We start from the raw sequence: 20,110 nt of genomic DNA, 5'->3' as shown, positions 1-20,110 counted from the left end.
GTTTAAAACTTCGTTCCAAAAGTTGTTTTCAGTATAACTTATGTATGTATGAAGCAGAGTTGCCAGTTCCCTACTGTAGAAGCCGCCTGACGTCACATAGATCTATATACACTAATACGATTTATACAGCGTTTACATCATTCGACGGATTTAAGAATGTTTACATTTATCGTGTAGTGTTCATTGTAAACAAGACTTTATCAAATAGATGTTAAATAATATTTTAATAAAGTAATACTTTGATTGTACATTATTTTTTAGTTAGAAAATTATTACAATTTTACTAGAGTAGCCTTAATGAAAAGAAATATTTTCGCTTAACCTCATTTTTATTTTTTAACATGTAAATGTGGTAAATATATAATACTACTATAAGTCTATATTTTGCTTAAATTTTATAGTTTTTGATGCAATGGATATTACTGCTCCTACCCCACAAGATCTTCAAAGAAAACTATATTTTTTGGTGGAGCAACTCCAACACATGGCTAGCGAACTTCCTCCAAAATATCAAATGCGTCTTCCCTATGAATTGTTATCTGGTTTAGCCAATTCTCTATTAAATGATACAATATTTGAAATTGTTAAGGGATTAATGGAGATACAGCATGTTACAGAGAAGCATCTTTTTCAACAACGTCTTCAGCTTTTGAATCAACAGAAAATTGAAATGCAAGAATCATTATCATCAATGTATACAGATGAAGAAAGAACAGCAATAAAAGCAACATTATATAAAAAGCACAAAGAAGAACTTAAGCAAATGGACATGAAATTAGTCCTTCAACTAGATCAGAAAGTAGCGGATCAACAAAGTATTTTAGAAAAGGCTGGTGTACCTGGCTTTTATGTTACAAACAATCCAATAGAAATTCAAGTTCAAATGAGACTGTGTGATTTCATAATTAGATTGAGTAAAATGGAAGTTCCAAGATAATTCATAATTCATAAATTTATTACTTTTGAATAAAATATTAAATTGTATAATTTATTTATTTCAACAAATTGTACAGTAGTTTAATTAATATAGTATTTCTTTTTGTATAGTAGCCTTTTTCTAAAAATAGTTATTTACTAATTAGTTATATATAAATAATTTAAAATATGCACTGTATTCACAGTTTCCTCTTAAATTGGAATATCAACAAAACATATTTATAGAAATATATTCTTTTTTATTAATTAAAAATTTTTTGTTTTTGCACTTCTATGAATTATGTACATCGTTTTTATTTGTGTAGCAAATAACACTGTACAATGCAGAGTAAAATCTGCATACGGACAAGTCTTACATCATATTGTGAATGTTAATGTGAATTCCATTATTATTACAGCTATAATATGTGACAATAATAAAGAATATTATTTTATATATACAATATTTTTTAAATTGTTTATTTTAAAAAAAGATATTAATATATTTTGACAGTAGCAAAAATTTTAATTCCCTTTCTGATAATCTTTATTTTGATATTAAAAAAATGATATGAAATTGCAACTGAGATTAATTTTCATGAAATTTTTAATTTCTTTTTTTAAACTTATCAGCTCTCTACTATTTTTATTTCAATGATTTTATATAAAACAATATAGAATAAATTCAATTATTTTCAAATCTGATCTGCAGTGAATGTTTTAAGTAAACCAGACATATATAGGATCGTACGATAATCAATCTTTACATTGTATAAGTACTTAGTCCTTAAATAATTCAGTCAGTACTTTTACCTAAAAGTGGTGCGCTTTGTGGCTGTGAAATATCAAAAGTTAAAGATTTTTCATGACGAATAGTATCGCTTTCTTGCTGTGGTGCAAAACATATGCGATACACATCTTCGAAAGTCGAGGCAAAATGAACTTCCAGACCGTCTGTAATATATTTAGGAAGATCATTGTAATCTTTTTTGTTTTCTTCAGGTAGAATTACACAATTTACACCAACTCGTTTTGCCTAGAAAATAAAAAAAATACACATATTACAAGACATGATATACTTAATAAAAACTTATTTTGTGTATACTCACAGCAATTGTCTTTTCTTTAATACCACCAACAGGAAGAACTCTACCCATGAGACTCAGTTCACCAGTCATCGCAACATTTTGTCTAATTGACTGATTCTTAGCAAGCGAAATCAATGCTATTGCAATCGTGATACCTGCGCTGGGACCATCTTTCGGTGTAGCGCCTTCAGGAACGTGTAAATGTAGATGAGAGTCGATCAAAAAAGTATTAGATGGATCTTGTTGAGACATAAAGTTTCTTGCAACCGTCATAGCTATGTGAATAGATTCTTTCATCACATCACCTAAATGGCCTGTAAATTCTAATGTACCCTCTGATTTTTTTCCTGTAGAAGGTTTCCTCACTCTTGTTTCGATGAACAAAGTAGAACCTCCCATAGCTGTCCATGCAAGACCCATAACGACTCCAGGAGGCGTAATTTCGTACATTCTGTCATGTGTAAACACGGGTTTTCCTACAAAGTCTTGTAAATTATGCTCAGTTACATCTACTTTTTCTGTTTCTTTTTTAACCACTTTGAACGCAACTTTTCGAGTAACTTTCTCTATGTGTTTCTGAAGACTTCTTACTCCTGATTCTCGACAATAAGATTTAATTAACAAATGAAGCGCATTATCATTTATAGTGATCTGTTGATTAGTGAGGCCTGAATCATTCATAGCTTGCGGTACTAAATATTGTTTAGCGATAGCAAGTTTTTCCTCTGCAACGTAACCTGACATATCTATCATTTCCATGCGATCTCTTAAAGGTTCTGGAATCGTATCGATCACATTTGCCGTGCAAATGAAAAGCACTTTCGATAAATCAACAGGAACGTCTAAATAATGATCCAAGAAGTTTGCATTTTGCTCTGGATCTAACATTTCCAAAAGGGCAGATGCTGGATCACCTTGATGGCCTCTAATTTAAAAGAAGGTTTATATTTATATTAAATTACTAAACTATCAAAATAAATATAAGTAAATTGTAAGTGTAATTTGTATGTAAAAATTCGTAGATACATACTTTCCAATTTTATCAACTTCATCGATGAGAACAAGTGGATTTTCAGTTTTGGTCTTTTTTAAACACTGAATAATTTTACCAGGCATGGCACCTACATAAGTTCTTCTATGACCTTTGATTTCTGCAACATCTGTCATTCCACCGACACTAAATCTAAAGTACTCTCTATTAAGTGCACGAGAAATTGATTTGGCTATTGATGTTTTCCCAACGCCTGGTGGTCCGTGAAAACATAATATTTTTCCTTGTGTTGAGCCTTTCAGTTGACTAACAGCAATAAATTCTAAAATTAAAAGCAATAAAAAATAAATACGTTTTATGTAACAAATGGAATTACTCATTCATTAAAAATTTAATTACCTAGGATTCGTTTTTTTATATCTTCCATTCCATAATGGTCTTTGTCTAAAATTTCAATTGCTTGCTGAAGATTTAAATTTTCTGGGCTAGTTACACCCCATGGCATGGATGTAAGCCAATCCAAGTAATTTCTCGTCACACTGAAAATAAAATTATACTAATAAATTAAAAATTAGTTTAATTATTTGACATGGAAATAATATTTTGTTCATGTTCAAGTAACCAAAAATTATAATACAACTAATTGGGTCATGCAAAAATAAGTTGAAAAAAAAAAGAACATTTGTTCATTTAAGGTTTCGTTTTGAAGAAAATAAAGCTTGAATAAAGTTGAATTAAGAATTTGATACAAGTGTATCGAATTTTAAAATTTAATTTCCTCGAAAACGAAGTTTTAAATGAGAAACTGGTTTTTTTTCGATCTGCTGTTGCATGTAACATAATTCTACTAGAATCATTATTTGGTTGGTTATATCACAATTTTCGATATATCCTGTATGTTAAAATTTTATAAATACAGATTACAGAAATAATACATACTTAAATTCACTACTGTGACTCTCCAAAAAATTTAATTTATTTAATTCTTCTTCCAGCACATCCATTACTGCTTTTGGAACTGTTTTCTCTCTTATACGTTCTCTATATTTTTCTCCTATAGCATCTTTGTCATCTTTTTCAAGACCCAATTCTTTTTTAATAACTTTTAATTGTTCATGAAGAATATATTTTCTGTGCTGTTGTTTAACCTTTTCTTCAACTTCTCTACCAATTTTTTGTTGAAGTTTACTTAATTCATATTCTTTCTTTAAAAGTGCCAGCGACAATCTTAATCTTTTTGAAATCTATAAAGTTGTTATTTTAGTTGTTTAAACAATTAATTTTAATGGCAATAGATACAATTACTCACATCCATTTCTTCTAATACTTGTTGCAATTCTTGTGCATCTGCTCCTGTTAGAGCTGCACCCAAGTCACTCAAATAAACGGGATTATCTACAACTCTCTGCCCTTGATGCAACATTTGTTGTAAAGACTCACGGTACAATGGATTCATACTTATTATATCCCGAATTGTTTTGATTAATTCTTGTGTCAAAGCCTGTTAATTTATTCTTACTTTATTATAATTCTAATATAATAATATTATCTGTAATATATTAATACATGATATGTATTCAGAAAATAAGAAATATGATATAAGCTTACTTTAATTTCTTCAGTCTGCCTAAACTTCTCGTGAGTAATATTTACAACTTCTACCATTAATAAAGCCTGAGGATTGCCAGTTTGAGCTGTTGAATCTGTCGAAAGATTTACTTTTTCTTCAACTTTCTCCTGTGCTCCTTCGATTATTTTATTTTCAGAAGTATTAACTTCTTCAATTTTCTGTACTAGTTCTGGTATTTTGTTTTCCGTTTTTTTACGGATTAATGATCTACGGCTTGCTTTGCCACCCGAAACTGGATCATCTACAGGAACATGAATTGTTAAATTGGTGTTTAATCGTTTTAGTATAGCATTTATGTACAAATTATTAGGTAATTTTATCAAATTTTAAAAAATATTTGATGAAAAATTTTTTTTTACAAAAACTTTAATTTATCACATGCTTCTATGCGTGTCACACAGATTTGTGACTTGTTGGAAATCTATATTTCATAAGGCATATTTATACACATTCACACAATTTATATATGCTCACTCATACATGTAATCATCCCACTCATTGATTTCCATTCATTCTCATGTTTCATAGAAATCCATATTATTAGTGTTTATAAAAAATATTCAGCAGACATTTTTTACATGCCTTATATACACTGTAAATGTTTAACTAATCTTACCTTGAGGTTTTGGAAGTTCTTCTAATATTTGACCAACAATCTTAATTCTTCTATGTGCCATTACAACTAATCTCAACCGATTTCCTAAATCTTGTACTTCATGTATCTGTGCAAATGTTCCAACGGGATAAATGTCATCTAAATTTTGTACTATTTCTGCTTCATTCCTACCAAAATGATTAAATTTAAATGTAGCAAATTTATTTCTTATTTATCAATTAAAATACACCTTTAAGTCACTTACTCTTCTGTTTTCTTTAAGAAGATTCCAACATACGGCTGATTTAATTTAACCTTTCTACGAATCAAATCTATGAGAATTGGATTACTAAGTTCTATTAATTTTATGAATCTTGGAAACACTGGATTTCTATTGATTGCTATAACAGGAACATGAGGCCATACTTCTGGTACAACCACTGTCGCTGGTAATGAAGCTGGATCACCAATATCATCTTCATTGTTACTATTACCAAATAAGATATATTGTTATTTAATAACTTGTAAATTTATACAAGAATAAAAATTTATGCAATTTATAATATGTGCAGCATTAAATAAAATTTGTGTAATTTATATGTGTAACACTAAATAAAATCATTGTCTGAATTACAGGCATATGAAAATTACAATATTATTTACTATAAAAAAAAAAAAAGATAGAGTTGTACTTAGTTTTGAAATGAATACGTCTAAAACGTAGGAAAGATTTTTAAAACGAGAAAAAGAAATTTACTTAGATGAATCTTTGTCGTTGTATCGTTTAGTGGCAAACGATCTAAGGCAGACAATAGCCGCGGTTTGTCGACGGCTGTGGATACTTTTAGCGAATGTTCCATGATATTCGTGAAGCTTTATTTTCTCAAACTGCGCTCGCACCGGCAATTCCTCGTTGCCTGGCCAATGATTTCTGCAGAACGATCGGACGTTCGTCATACGTTGCCGAAAAACGGGCAAAACCTTGAAATTCACCGCTGTCATAAAGCGCATCGTTTCACATTCGCATGAATGTCCTTATTTGTGTTAAACGTTGTGTTTGCCGCTCCAATCTACTTAAAACTTCCTTAAAATTATAACCTTACTTTATCGCTGATCAATCTGACGAAACTCTGCTAACCTAGAAGAAATTATTTGAACGTCGAACAGCTATTCCGCATTTCGTACAGTCAGTGGTCACATTCGAACGGAACGAGTCATACATTCACATTTTAATTAATTTCAATAAAACGTGCAGAAATAAAGTGCAAAAAATCGTGATATTCGTTTGTCGCGTAATTTATTTATTTTTTCTTTTCTTTTCTTTGCAAACGGCACGTATTTTCAATCGCGTAAATAAAGTACGAGTAGATGTAAATAAATTTCAAATATAGAAAAATCGGACAAAATATTGTTCACTTGGTTGCGTTAGAATAAAATTAAATTGTAATTAGAAACAGGAAACAACGGCGTGAATACATTTGTTTCTTTTTATTAGAAATAATTGTTTTACCGCGCGAACGGAAGAATAGGTAAAACAAAAACTATTGTTCTCGTCTATATAAATGTATTGAGATTTTCTTACGATCGAACGAAATCATAGTTTTAGAATGATAGGATTAAAGTTTCATCAGACGAAATAATACGATAATGTCATTTGCATCGCATGTGATTTTTTTAAATTCAGAAGAAATAGAGATTTGAAATCTTCCTCTTCCGATATATATGTAGTCACGCGTACCACGTGATTCGTTATTCGAAATTATTTAAAGTCAGTATGGCTTCGCTTGCGAGAAAGATCTTGCATATAAATATATAAATATAAATTACATATAAATATATATAAATTGCATATAAATTACGAATGTAACATTCGGCATTACCATTTTTATCTACGAATTACATCATCCAGAATATACATTAACAATGGAGCGGTGCGGCATACGTGTGAATTCAAATAATTCAAATTTTAACGGTGTTGCAACGCGTAATAACGCTGCTACGTTCAACAAACAGAATCATGTAATGGACTTAAAAAGGCTTAGCTCAAGTAAAATTTTAATTTAATTCGTATTTATTAGTTTGAACGACCAGACACTTGTATTTTATTTTATTTGTAGGAATTATGTGCTCTGATAACATAACTAGGCAAAGTTTAAACAAGAAACCAAGCGTTCGAACTGCGACTGCAACTACAGACGATGACGATCAATTTTTTAACAAGATAAAATCAGAAATTGATAAAAATCTCCTATCGTAAGAAAAATTCTATCACTGGGGTTTTTGTATTCTGATGATAATTTTCATTTTGTTTTCTCGGATTCAGACACTCTAAAGAGTATCACAGAGCACATATAAATTATCGAAGTATGGATTTATTAAGGAAAAAAAGGCCTATAATTGATGTGGAAACTCAGAATATCATCAAAAGATTTAAAAAAGATGCAAATTATATAAATTCTATGCAGTCATCGAATAATATGAATATTACGCAATTTAATCATATCGATACTGATATGAAAGAAAATTGTAACGTACCCACAGACAATAATATTACTTTGAGTAATAACAACGATGTTATTCAACGTAAAAATATGTTTTCTCCGAATATTTTAAATATAAGTTCCAGGTATCGTATGATATTAATATATTAATCCAGGATATTAGTCTGAGAAAATGAAAGATAGACTCGTAAAATAATAAATGTATTGTAAAATTTTTATATAATTTTAGAATTCCTGCTGACAAGTATGTATTTCAAGCGACTTCGAAATTGCATACAAATGTTTTATCACCTATAGATGAAAATGAAACAGCCATTCTTCATGAGGAATATGAAAAATCTTTCTTTTATGAAATGTTTCTCACTCCTCCTAATTCAATTGAGGAAGACGTAGATTTATGAACATTGTAAAATTTACAATACTGTATATTTACAATATTGTAATTAAGAAAAAATATTGTAAACAATTTATTCTAATCTTAAACATATTAGTCGTTTAAGTGATATTAATTTAAATAATTTTATCAAATTACGTAAATAAGTATATTAATAGTAAAGGTTTTCAAATACATCTTCCTTAGTTGTTATAATTTATAATTTATTTCATTTATAAATAACTATTTATATTTAAACGATCTGAAACATATAACATGAAAATATAGAAACTGTTGCAATACTGATTGAAAATTTTAAATGCACGCACGTTATTGGTCAGTCGATACAAATTTATGTAGATTTAATGAATTTAAATCTAAAATAATTTGCAACTCGTAATTTATATTTATGAAAATTAAATTAATATTTACATGAAGTGATATTTATAAAGCATTGCTTTTTATTTAAAGTAGAGAACATGGAGAGACATTCTCTCATTTAATTCGTGTCTCTTCCTACTTAACATAACCTAATTCATTTGTAACCAATGATCAAGATAAACAAATGTTTTAAATGATTACTGAAGTATCATTTTCTCAAATTCAAATACGCTAGAGAATCTCTAGCAATTTCAGCTGCAGTTATAATGGTACAACAGAAATAATCATGTTTTAAGAGAATGTCAAATATTTATTGATATAAACAAAATGAGTGAATTTAAATTACATCATTTAGTGGTTGAATTAATTGAATTACTCGGGTAAGTAGATGAAACATCTTTTATGTTGATTTTTAGTGATTTTTCATCAACAAATTTAAAAAGTTTGTATCAATTTATTAATTACAAAGTTATGTATTTACAATTTAAATATATGAATATTGTCCAATATTAAGATTGTCCATTGTAAGCGATTATTTTCTTTATAATTAGATCATCATCTGCACCAGAGAAACATGTAGAGAAATTACAAAAAGAAGGTGTACCAACGAGTGCAAGTGCTTTAACTATTGTTGCACCACAAAGTTCTATTCGTAACTTAGCAAAAAAGTCTCCTGTTCCTGAATTATTTCTTCAAAAGTATGAAGAATTAAAAGCAAAGAAGTTAGTACTATCATAAATACATATATGAGTTTAAAAAGAGATAATATTAAAATAATATCATTTTTTTTTATAGGATAGATTTGTTAGGTTTATTCATTCAACTATTAGAACTTATATCTGAAGATAAAGAATTAAAGAATTATTTGGCTAAAGAAGCATCAAATGTATCATCAATTTCTACAAAAAATGCTGCTATTACTACAGAGGATTTACCACAGGTTTTTTCATTTTTTAATTAATAATTTAAGAAACATTTTATTTTTAACTAACTTACATTGTATTGTATACAATATAGATTTGTAAAAATGTGATTAAAGCCGCTGTAGAAGGAGAAAAGAAATTAAATAAACAAGTATGTGCAATTACAAAGAAAACAGAATCGTCTATTATAAAACATAATTGGGTTTATGAGAGGCCTAGACTAACATGGGATTTTTATAATGAACCAAATGTAATGCCATGCCAAAGTGAGTATCGCTTAAGATGAATGTAAGAAATTAATATTATTAATTTAATTAGAGACAAAATGTTTACAGAAGTTGTACCAATAATTTCTCAAGAATCTATATTACTTTGGGATATCTTATATTGTTTGAAAGGTATAGATGGAACTTATATTGTTTCTGAACCTTTAACAAGTCCACATGCAGTGAAGACATTTAATATATCTCCAGATGTTTGTAAGAAGAAATAATTTTATAATAGTTAAGTGCATAATCTGCTCATTCACTTTCATAATATTATCATTTTTTAGGTATATCTTACAAACAATTGACACAACAAATATTACCTCTTGCATCACATTATTCTATGGCAGCTAGATTTGTCGAAGAAAAAGTTTTAGCAGAAGATGGTCAAGTAAATCATGCTTTGAGAGGAGCTATAAAAAGTTTACTAAAAGATTACTTAGTACGTATAATAATATGTCTCTTTAATTAGTTAATTTTAAAATGATTGTAATCAGTTTACTTATAAAGAATCTATTTATTTAAAATTTTTCAGCTATTTGTTGTACAGTTGGAAATGGAACATGTACGAGGAAAATTAAATTTACAAAAGTTGTGGTTTTATATTCAACCAACTATGATCGCAATGTCTATTCTTTCTCAAATTACATCGACTATATGTAAAGTCAGTTGTCATCTTCCTTTTTATTTTTCTACTATTTTAATACAATGAATTGATATGTAAAAATATATTTCATTCTAGGCGAATGCAAAAGGTGGTAAAGTACTCAGTCTTTTGCACGAACAAACAAATAATATTAGTGGAGAAGCAAAGTTTAAAGAATTATGTTTGTTCCTTATACAAACAGCAAGTATTCCATATATGCAAATATTAGAAAAATGGGTATATAAAGGAGTGATTTGTGATCCATATGAAGAGGTAAGGATAGAATAGATAAAATATATTAGTACATTTATGTCTAAACTGTTCGTTTATTTATTTCGTTTTAATCTAATCAATAAATTCTTTTATAATTTCAGTTTTTTGTAGAAGATAATGAATTAATTCATAGAGAGGAATTACCTATAGATTATTCTGCAGATTATTGGGAGAAAAGGTACACTATGAGATCAGAAAGAACTCCTACATTTCTTAATGAGCAGGCACAAACAATTATGAGAACTGGAAAATACTTTAATGTAATAAGACAGTGTGGTATGTAATATTTATTAATCAAGCATCAATCAAGCATTACTATTTATTTTCGAAAAATATGAAAAATCATAAAAAAATTTTACATTTATATATAGGTAAAATTGTTCAATGGGGAAAACAAGAACCTTTAATTTATCAACATCAAGGACAAAAATATATAGCTACTATTGATAGAGCTTATTCTGAAGCTGCAAAGACCTTATTGGAAGTTCTTATTCATGAAAATGATCTAATGGGTCGGCTTCGTAGTGTAAAAAATTATTTTCTTCTTGCACAGGGAGATTTTATAGTAAGCTTATATAGCAGAATGTTTCATTGATATATTAATGCATCAATATCTAATGTTCTATAACGACATTTAATTCTAGGTTCAATTTATGAATCTTTGTGAAACTGAATTAAATAAAAACATGTATGATATTGTTATTCACCGATTAGCATCTCTTCTTGAAGTTGCACTGCGTATGTCTACTGCAGATTCAGATCCATACAAAGATGATTTAAAACCAGAACTTTTACCTTATGATCTTCAATTTCAAATGTTTAGAATACTTTCTATTCAAACTAGAGAAGAAAAAGGTATAGTTTCCTAATTTCTTTTCTCTAATTTCTTGATATTGTTTGTAATGAAAATTTTTATTTTAGAGTACTGTTCTCAAACTGATAAAACCTTAACTGGTTTGGAAGCATTTGTATTCAATTATGATGTTAAATGGCCTGTTTCTTTAATACTCAACAGAAAAGCTATAGCTTGTTATCAAATGCTGTTCAGACACTTATTTTATTGCAAATATATTGAAAGACGTTTATGCAGGTTATTATATAATTTTTTAATTGGTCAGAATTTTTATCTAATACTTCTATAGATTATTAAAAATTTCATACATAATAATAAAATGTTTTGTATTATTCTGATTTCATTTTTTTTTCCAGAGTATGGGTGAGCAATAAAATTGCAAAAACTTTTACTCATAATGTTGCAATGTCGTATAGACAAGCATTTTCATTGAGACAAAGAATGCTGGATTGCATTCAACATTTAGCATATTATATGATGGTTGAAGTTATAGAACCAAATTGGCTTACTTTTATAAGCAAAATGAGTAAGGTACGATTCTGCATTATGGTAATTTTTATTTCAATAAATTTAAGTTTTATCACATTTGAAGTATTTAAATTTCATGCGTAGGTCAGTAACGTGGATGATGTTTTAAGTGTGCATCAAGATTTGCAAGATAGTTATTTGAAGGAGTGTATGTTAACAGATCCTGATCTTTTGGGTTGTATAACAGGCATTTGTTCTGCTTGTCTTGAATTTTGCAATTTTATGGAGGTAAGCGTTACAATCTTCTTATACAAATATAGAAAAATAGAGAAGGTAATCTTATATTGTTACATAATCGTGTATATGAGATATGCATATACATAAAATATAATGACAAAAGTTTGTCTAAGTTGCATTCTTCGCTTTGATTCAGATTTTTTTGAATATCTTTGTTGATCAGTGATATCTACAAAGGGCGATAGGCATGTGAAATAGACATTATAAAATAGCATTTTTTATAAAATTATTATATAGAAATAAATAATAAATAATAATAATTGAGTTTGGTATTGAGTTTGGTATTTTTGTTGAAAATAATACAAAATGCATCATATGATGCAGATTTAAAAATATCAGGACTATGAAAGATCTGCATGATGTGTTTATTATTAACATATAATTGTTATTTTATAATCATATTTTAGTAAATTTCATACTAAACATTCATAACACACATAAAACAGAAAAAAAACATAGTAGTAAACTGAATTTTAATATTTTAATAATGTTAAGCGTATGAGTCCATACTACATTGACGCCGAATTGACGTCCATGATTGGTGCCTATCAGGAAGATGTCTATGATTCTGAGGTATATCCCCAAAATTATAACTTCGCTTCCATGCATCTGTGTAGCATTAGTATCATGAAACTTTTCGTTTTTAGTGAACAAACATTGTTCCATGAAATCACGTTCATATGGTATATAAGACTCAAATTCGCATGATTTATAGATATAATACAAACTGAATCGAAATTGAAAAATTTTAAGTTTCTTATTTGGATTTTTTAAGTAATGTAAAAAGAAATATAGGTCTAAATTTTTTTTCTGATTTAAACTCTTTTAACAATACAAAAGAATGGATAGTTTGATTTTAATATGTAAAATATTAAATTTAATGCTTCTCGTAAAAAAGAATATTTTTATCTTTTTTTTGTATATAGTGATATGTAACTTGTACTATGACAGTTACATAATGTTAATACTATAATAACATTATCATTATTAATTCATTCATATAATCATCCTAATAACAAAATTTTACCATTAGAATCAATTGTTCCATTATAAAATTATACATATTTAATGAATTCTAGAAAATTTGCGTAAAGTAAAACAAATACATTAGTTATAATTTTTATTGTATGTAAATTTTTTAAAATTCATTGAATATATATATCTTTTCTTATAATAAATAGTATATATTATAACTATATATATCTTTTGTTATCATATATCATATTTTAATTCAAAGTTGATATATAAACATATAATACTTCAATAAATAGTAATATTGCATGTAGATTTTATATTAAACATTATTTATTTGTAAATGATATACAATAATACATAATAATAGTGATTATATATGTATAAACAAAAGTGATCATTTTATTAATTTCAAAATTTGTTTTCTATGAAATGCATGCAAGTTAGATTTTGTAGCCATCAATAGTGTTTCTGAATATTTGTTTTGATACAAATAGTATGTCAATAATATGTAATATTTAAAATCATGATTGTATAAGCATAATACATCTTATTACGAATTATAATTTTTTATCATAAAATTATATTTGTAATTAGCAGAATTATTTCGTTTTCAGTTACAGGTATATTATTTATTTAAGTAATATGATGCATTTGCGTTCTCTGTAATGATATATTTTATAAATGTCTTTCAGACATCATTATATACATTATACCCATTTTTTATAATGTATGCTTCTTAATCTTAGTTTTACAAAGGGTCTCGTGTTGAATTTATTGAAATGAAATATGAAATTAATAGTGCTATATGTTTTTATGACTTCTTAGGACGAAGATGGAGATATGTACAAAGAAAATGCAGCTAGTTTTGAAGAAACTATCATATCGTTGGATGAGAAATTTACTCAAGTATTAATTCGTCTTTTAGATAGAATATGTGATCTAGGATGTGATAACAACAATGAAAAACTTCTTAATGTCTTTTGTAGGTAAGTTTCATCATACAATTCATATAAATAATTGTACTACAAAATATGCATAGAAAATGCAGTACTAATGGATAAAATGCGATTCATTATGAAAAAATTAATAACAATAAAGAATAAAATGTTTTTGAGAAAATTGTTTAAAAAATTACGTATTTTACGAAATACTATATATATTTTTTATATAAATAAAAAATGAAACTTTTCAACATTGTCATTATATTTTATTGTTTTTTTTAATTAGGCTAGATTTCAATTTATTTTATACCGATATTTTGATACGACGTGGAAGAGAAAAAACAATGCAAGAGGATGTTTCCGGTTAAATACTCAAACTCAGCAGAAGATTATACAGCCATAGGTATATCCGTAGCTTCTGATTAATCTAACATTGTAGAGTTACATATTTTGCATAATATTTATTTCGAATGTAACGGCGATTTGAAAAGATCCTTGCTAGATAATATATCAGATCTATCATTTGATCAGTCTAGGATCTATATTGATCCTTAAACTTTTCAAATCGCCGTCATATTAAAACGTCCACACAAGTTAATAGTATAGTAATTCTAAAATTTATAGATGAACAAAATTTAATTTATTTATGCATTACATGTTTCATTTAAATTATTTAAATTCATTTTGAATGAATTTTTTGCAAATCGTGTAAATCACTAAAATAAAGACTATTTTGTACACTTAAAAAATAAAATATATTTTATAAACATGAAAAAGATTTACAATTTGATAAAAAAATATTTTTATAGTAATTTTACTTCTGAAGAATAATCTTTTATATTTAACAAATGTTAAATCTTTTTTATTTAACAAGTGAAGAAAGTTTAACTATTTCGGCATGTTATTAAAAGAGTGATATTTAATCCATTCAGCCTAAATTACGAATCAGATTCATGCATGGCTTGATGTTATTGAGTTTAACTAGTACTTGTAACTCTTAGACAATTTTAGATATTTTTAGTAGATATTTGTAAGTATTTATATGTACTAAAATATATATTACGATTGTAACACTGTATTACTATGTCATAATGTCATCTTATGAAGTAAATGTTGGTTCGTCCACGCAAACCGCAAAATTTTTGAAGATTGAATGGATTAAAGTAGCTGTATGATTCAGTCTTAACATTGACTCTATAAAAGCTTTAAACGCTTTTAATTATATATAAAAGATGTTGAACAATTTTACTAAATAGTTTATTAAATATAATAAAAATATTATAACAAACACTTGGTAACATAGATATAAAAATACAGTTCTTTCAATATGGTTACAGCTAAAAAATTAACATGTTCAATCGTTGTTACAGTTAACAAATCTGGAAGAATAAATATTTTAATTTCCATCAGCTTCCTCAAGATTAAAATTATTATTCTCAATCTTCTGTTTGATGGAATCCAAAATAATTTCCATTGTCGCAAGTCTTTTTTCCAACTTCTCTAATTTGCTGAACATTTTTTCATTGTCTGATTCTCGACCTCTTTCTGTTAGAATATTTTTAGCCTGTTTCGTGATATATGGATCCATTTTGAAATTAGAAAACACTTTATCTCTAGAGCCTTTGTCGGACTTGACGTTGTGATACAATTTGTTTCCATATGCTTCCAAGATATCGTACGGTTTTACACTCAATTTACCATTAATCAAGTAACTGGGGAAGAGAAGAACTTTTTGAACGAGAAACGCTAAAGGATTGTACCTCCAGCTATGCAAATAGCTGCAACAAATCGAACATTGTGTCCTGTATATGAAAGGTACTTGAACAGCCAGATTTTCGATATAAGCAAGAACTTGTATCCTAGAAATTAGTCCAATTAATTCCGCCTTTCCGAGAATCTCTGCTGTGTCGCTGACTGCCAAACCGTTTAGCAAATTGAACAAAACTATAGCGATGAGGAAGACAAACAGAATGAAGACAAGATGGCTGAGAATCGGATGCGACACGAAAGGAATGTCATTAGCGTCGAATTCTCCAGTGAGCATGATGATCGTTTTGAACAGGGAATGTCCAGGATCTGGAAAGTTACTATCGGATCCATCCTTGAAGAGTGTGAAGAAAGCAAATGCGAAGGCTAGGATGAGAAATGCATAAAGCAGCAGAAAACGCACGAAATTGAAAGACACTGTTTTGAACATTTCAATACCAGTGGACATTCGAGGATGCTTGCCAATTAAAATCACCATCTCCCAGGCAGATAATAATATCGTAATAGCTGCAGCCTGTGTAGATGCATTATTTAACATAACGAATCCTAGCACTATCAACGCAATTTCGATCCAGTTTTCTAAACTGGACACGTAATGACACGGCGATGAAAGTAGTTGAAGGATCTCTCTGAATGCAAGCAACGCTGTCGTGATACCAGTGAGTACTCGCAGAACGTAGATGGAAGTTGATTCTTTCATATCTTTATCGACTGATTCGCTCGAATTCGCGGATATTTGCGAATCTGTCGCGACGTAAGTGATCTGCAGAATGTACGTATTCAATAGAAGATAAAACAAAATGTAAAAGGCGAAGTTTAGATACAGGATGTATCTTATCCGATGTCATTTTAGGTATAAAAAAGAAGACAACAGAGGATGCTTCAATATATGTTTCAAGCCACTGTTACTAGCAATGTATCGAAAAACGTCCATTTCCCGTTGATTAATTGTATTTTTCGCGACGTTGTAGTTATCGTGAGGCATTAAACATTTGTAGTCAAATTCAATTGTATATTCGTTTGTTCGTTCTTTCTTAGCTTGTATGCAGCTGTCGAAGTATTGAGATAGAGTGGATACGGAAATATCGGCAACTGGTGGAACACCAAAATTATTCATGTGACCAATGTAGCTTCCTTTCTCGAGTAACAGTGTCACTGCCTCACGACAATCAGCTCTGGCTGCATAATGAAGTGGAGTATTTCCTTTGCCTATACATTTTTAAATATGCGTCATAAGCTTTATTATCTTTCTCTCTTTCTTTCAGTTATAAATAAATATGAAATAAGTATAAAAACAAATATGTTGTACATATATTTTAAAAGTGAATATAATTGAAACAAATTTTTCAGGTGAAGCAAAAAACTACTTGGAAACTTACAAAAAAAAAATAGATGTATTTACATAATATTGTTATTAAACACGTGAAATAAATTGTAAGAAACAATATTTAAATATTATTTTTATATTCTTAGTCTTCTTACATAGAATTGAATTATTCTAAATTGTGATATTTCTAAAATAAGCGTACAGTATACTTACTATCTGTGCATCGAACATCCACATTTTCTCTTTCTAGGATCAGATTTAAACATTCTAAACGATTATCCATGTATCCCGATCCTTCTTTAGTCGGTATACCAAGCTCTAAGCAAGCATCCAACAACAAATTGTTAACATCAACATCAGTCTCCAATAATTCACGAAGGATATCTGGTGAGCCTTGTTGAACTGCTAAACTCGCAGCTTTTTCCAAATTACATCCAATTCCTCTTGTTCTTTTCAGCAATGTAACAACCGCATCCTTCAAGTCCTTTTGCACGGCCATTTCAATCAGATCCTCCGCTTCATCATTCACCACGTCGTCTTGAATCATCTCCAAGCATCTTAGAAAATTGATCTCGTCATTAGCGTTTAAATAGTACTTCAAGTCATGAATATTTACGCCCCGTTTTTCGACAAGAGGTAATTGGAGATTTGGTAGCTTCTTCTCCAACACTTGTCTAGTCGTTTGATTGTTATAGTCCTTGTAAATATCCAAATTAAGAGCGTGTCTAGTTTTTTCCAGAATTAGATTCACCATGTCTTTTTGACCCTTCATGCCAGCCATATGCAATGCGGTTAAACCTTTGTTATTGGGAATGTTAGGACTGGCGCCTTTTTCCAAAAGTAGCAACGCACAATTCAAGTCATTCTTCTTCACCGCCATGTGCAGAGCCGTTTGCTGTCCAGCCTCCAGATTTGGATTTATTGTAGATTCATCCAACAATATACTAAGGACATCCGTATGGCCATTTTCGGTGGCAAAGTGGATCGGTCCACGATTATGGATTTCGTTCACTCTATTTATCTTCGCCCCTTTTTCCAACAGAAATTTCACGAATTCCGGAAGACCATTCTTGCAGGCAATATCTAAGCAGGTTTCATTCGATCGATTTGGATAAGCATAGTTTATATTAATAATGGATGGTTGTTTTCTTAAATTCTGCTCGACGAGACACTTGAAGTGTCTGAAATTCTTGGTTCGTAGATAATCTAAAAGCAGCTTGTATATGGCTTGGGATTTTGCAGAATTTGTAGTATAACTGTGCAAAAGGTGCATTTGCAGGGATTCCTCCTCAGGATCCATGTTTGAGTCTGTAAGTAAATCACGTTCATTGTATTAAAGAATATGAAACTAGAGCCTAACAGATGTACAGAAATTGAATTTCTTCATTTTATTTTTATGAAAAATTTGGATGCACAGAGCATTTTAAGGTGTAATATAAAATATGTTATAAATATATATAATAAGGTGTAATATATAATATCAATGAACACGACTACTTTATCAAATTATTTTATAAATCGAATACTTTTTCTCGCGAAGTGTACATACAAGAAATATCGCCTTATTTTATTTATTATAAAAGATAATTTCGATATTTAATGTCTTGCTATAAAAACATTGCTAAATTTCGTATATTGTACTTGGAATGAAGCAGGATAAGTGTGCGTAATATCCTACATATTAAATGTATAATACGTAGGTGTAGAAATCATCACGATATAATTTCAGCAATGATGTCACTAACACGTGTTTTATCGAGACTAGTGAAGATACATTACATTAATTCCTTACAAGTATCTAATACCTATGAGGTATAAATATAACTCAAAACAATTAAAAGGTGTTGAACAATTTATTAAACAATTTAAAGAGACAATTCAAATATCAAACATTAAATTTATAATGCTTAAATAAGTCGAAAGAGATTGTTCGTTCTCGAAAATACGAGGCAGATATTTATCATGCATGGAAGTACAACTACTGTCCGGATGCGTTTCCTGTCGTTAGCATTAATTTAATTTCAGATAAATTAGGAACATAGACAACGGTGTCGTTGAATTGATTACTGAAAAATTATTACAGTGTTGGAGCAATTGTTATCAGCAATGAAATATCAAGTATCATTTGAACGATGAATGAAAATAATTATAGCTATTATAACGTGGAAAAATAATAATTAAGTCACAGGCCATTGATAGAACACTTAATTTATTATTATTGGAATTAACATTTATTGAAATTACAGACTATCGGTTGAAGCTTTGGCAATAATAATATTTTGCATCATTAAGACAGAATTAAAGAAAAAGAAAATAAGAAAGTAATCTCAAATTTTTAAACGATAGTTACATACTTCGATAATTTATAAAACTAAAATTATTTTAAAATTATTATTGTAATTTAAATCAATGTGTAGTACAATATATGAATTGTAATTATTAATTTTACATTGAATTTATTATTAATTTGGAGTCTTTGCATACTTTAAATTAATTCAATCAAATTTTTAATTATATTTTTAATCATATTTGCATTATTAAATCATTATACAAGTTATTACATATAAAACTCAAATATGAACATAATATTAAAATTTACATGGTCGAATGTACCAAATGGCGCACCTTTGTAATTTGTTGAAATCCACTTGTTACAGGCAGAGTATACTCAAGTATATTTGGATGATTTATTGTATCATTAGATCACAAGATGAACATGATGATTGTACACTTCCTGCGAATAAGAATAAAAATGCATGCACATGCAACAATGATATTAAAAAAAAATTTGAATCACTCGACATACTGAATCTGTCATACAGAAGACTAACTTGTAAGAGCTGCTTTTGCTGACCAGTTCTGTGTATCGTGATGTCAGCGTGGCTAAAGAGAGGGGAACG

At 28.7% G+C, this 20,110-nt stretch overlaps 5 protein-coding genes across 13 annotated transcripts; 3 read left to right on the top strand and 2 right to left on the bottom strand.

Moving 5' to 3' along the window:
• The first annotated feature begins 102 nt into the window (after window positions 1-102).
• Window positions 103-1,374, top strand: LOC122538863 (gonadal protein gdl). 3 transcript variants are annotated; one of them, XM_043673336.1, is made up of 2 exons: window positions 103-231; window positions 402-1,374. In XM_043673336.1, exon 2 carries the CDS (start codon window positions 413-415, stop codon window positions 935-937), a length of 525 nt encoding a protein of 174 aa, XP_043529271.1. In that variant the 5' UTR covers window positions 103-231; window positions 402-412; the 3' UTR covers window positions 938-1,374. The 3 variants fall into 3 exon arrangements, with proteins under 3 accessions (XP_043529271.1, XP_043529279.1, XP_043529287.1); XM_043673344.1 differs by having other exon boundaries at window positions 105-352; XM_043673352.1 differs by lacking the exon at window positions 103-231 and adding an exon at window positions 302-343.
• Window positions 1,375-1,533: 159 nt separating this feature from the next.
• On the bottom strand, window positions 1,534-6,681 carry LOC122538931 (lon protease homolog, mitochondrial). Of its 4 annotated transcripts, XM_043673453.1 has the most exons (11): window positions 6,358-6,681; window positions 5,977-6,289; window positions 5,485-5,712; window positions 5,241-5,407; window positions 4,603-4,865; window positions 4,304-4,495; window positions 3,934-4,238; window positions 3,394-3,533; window positions 3,034-3,316; window positions 2,025-2,928; window positions 1,534-1,951 (listed from the first exon to the last, which is right to left on the bottom strand). In XM_043673453.1, exons 2-11 carry the CDS (start codon window positions 6,228-6,230, stop codon window positions 1,712-1,714), a joined length of 2,976 nt encoding a protein of 991 aa, XP_043529388.1. In that variant the 5' UTR covers window positions 6,231-6,289; window positions 6,358-6,681; the 3' UTR covers window positions 1,534-1,711. The 4 variants fall into 4 exon arrangements, with proteins under 4 accessions (XP_043529388.1, XP_043529380.1, XP_043529398.1 ...); XM_043673445.1 differs by having other exon boundaries at window positions 5,977-6,681; XM_043673463.1 differs by having other exon boundaries at window positions 5,485-5,706; window positions 5,977-6,681.
• Window positions 6,474-8,206, top strand: LOC122538979. The gene is made up of 5 exons (XM_043673537.1): window positions 6,474-6,589; window positions 6,904-7,266; window positions 7,337-7,472; window positions 7,543-7,845; window positions 7,950-8,206. Exons 2-5 carry the CDS (start codon window positions 7,143-7,145, stop codon window positions 8,119-8,121), a joined length of 735 nt encoding a protein of 244 aa, XP_043529472.1. The 5' UTR covers window positions 6,474-6,589; window positions 6,904-7,142; the 3' UTR covers window positions 8,122-8,206.
• A 194-nt stretch (window positions 8,207-8,400) lies between these two features.
• Window positions 8,401-16,658, top strand: LOC122538955 (gamma-tubulin complex component 2-like). 4 transcript variants are annotated; one of them, XM_043673495.1, is made up of 18 exons: window positions 8,401-8,854; window positions 9,026-9,196; window positions 9,270-9,414; window positions 9,492-9,663; window positions 9,733-9,876; window positions 9,951-10,105; window positions 10,199-10,327; window positions 10,406-10,582; window positions 10,684-10,858; window positions 10,954-11,147; window positions 11,227-11,437; window positions 11,504-11,672; window positions 11,792-11,966; window positions 12,048-12,191; window positions 12,696-12,773; window positions 14,001-14,161; window positions 14,403-14,519; window positions 15,487-16,658. In XM_043673495.1, the coding sequence occupies exons 1-17, from the start codon at window positions 8,802-8,804 to the stop codon at window positions 14,482-14,484; spliced, it is 2,535 nt and encodes an 844-aa protein (XP_043529430.1). In that variant the 5' UTR covers window positions 8,401-8,801; the 3' UTR covers window positions 14,485-14,519; window positions 15,487-16,658. The 4 variants fall into 4 exon arrangements, with proteins under 4 accessions (XP_043529430.1, XP_043529424.1, XP_043529436.1 ...); XM_043673489.1 differs by having other exon boundaries at window positions 8,403-8,854; window positions 14,403-16,658; XM_043673501.1 differs by lacking the exon at window positions 12,696-12,773 and having other exon boundaries at window positions 8,404-8,854; window positions 14,403-16,658.
• LOC122538951 (transient receptor potential cation channel protein painless) lies at window positions 15,409-20,042 on the bottom strand. Its single transcript, XM_043673481.1, is given in 3 exon segments — window positions 15,409-17,092; window positions 17,424-18,524; window positions 19,836-20,042. Coding segments are annotated over 2 exon segments (2,667 nt in total). The 5' UTR covers window positions 18,511-18,524; window positions 19,836-20,042; the 3' UTR covers window positions 15,409-15,512.
• Between the last annotated feature and the right edge of the window lie 68 nt (window positions 20,043-20,110).

This window comes from Frieseomelitta varia, unplaced genomic scaffold, assembly GCF_011392965.1.
Source record: "Frieseomelitta varia isolate USP_RPSP 00005682 unplaced genomic scaffold, Fvar_1.2 scaffold_1020, whole genome shotgun sequence".
In the NCBI taxonomy this organism is placed as follows: domain Eukaryota; kingdom Metazoa; phylum Arthropoda; class Insecta; order Hymenoptera; family Apidae; genus Frieseomelitta; species Frieseomelitta varia.
This window is presented reverse-complemented; position numbering and strand designations above follow the sequence as displayed.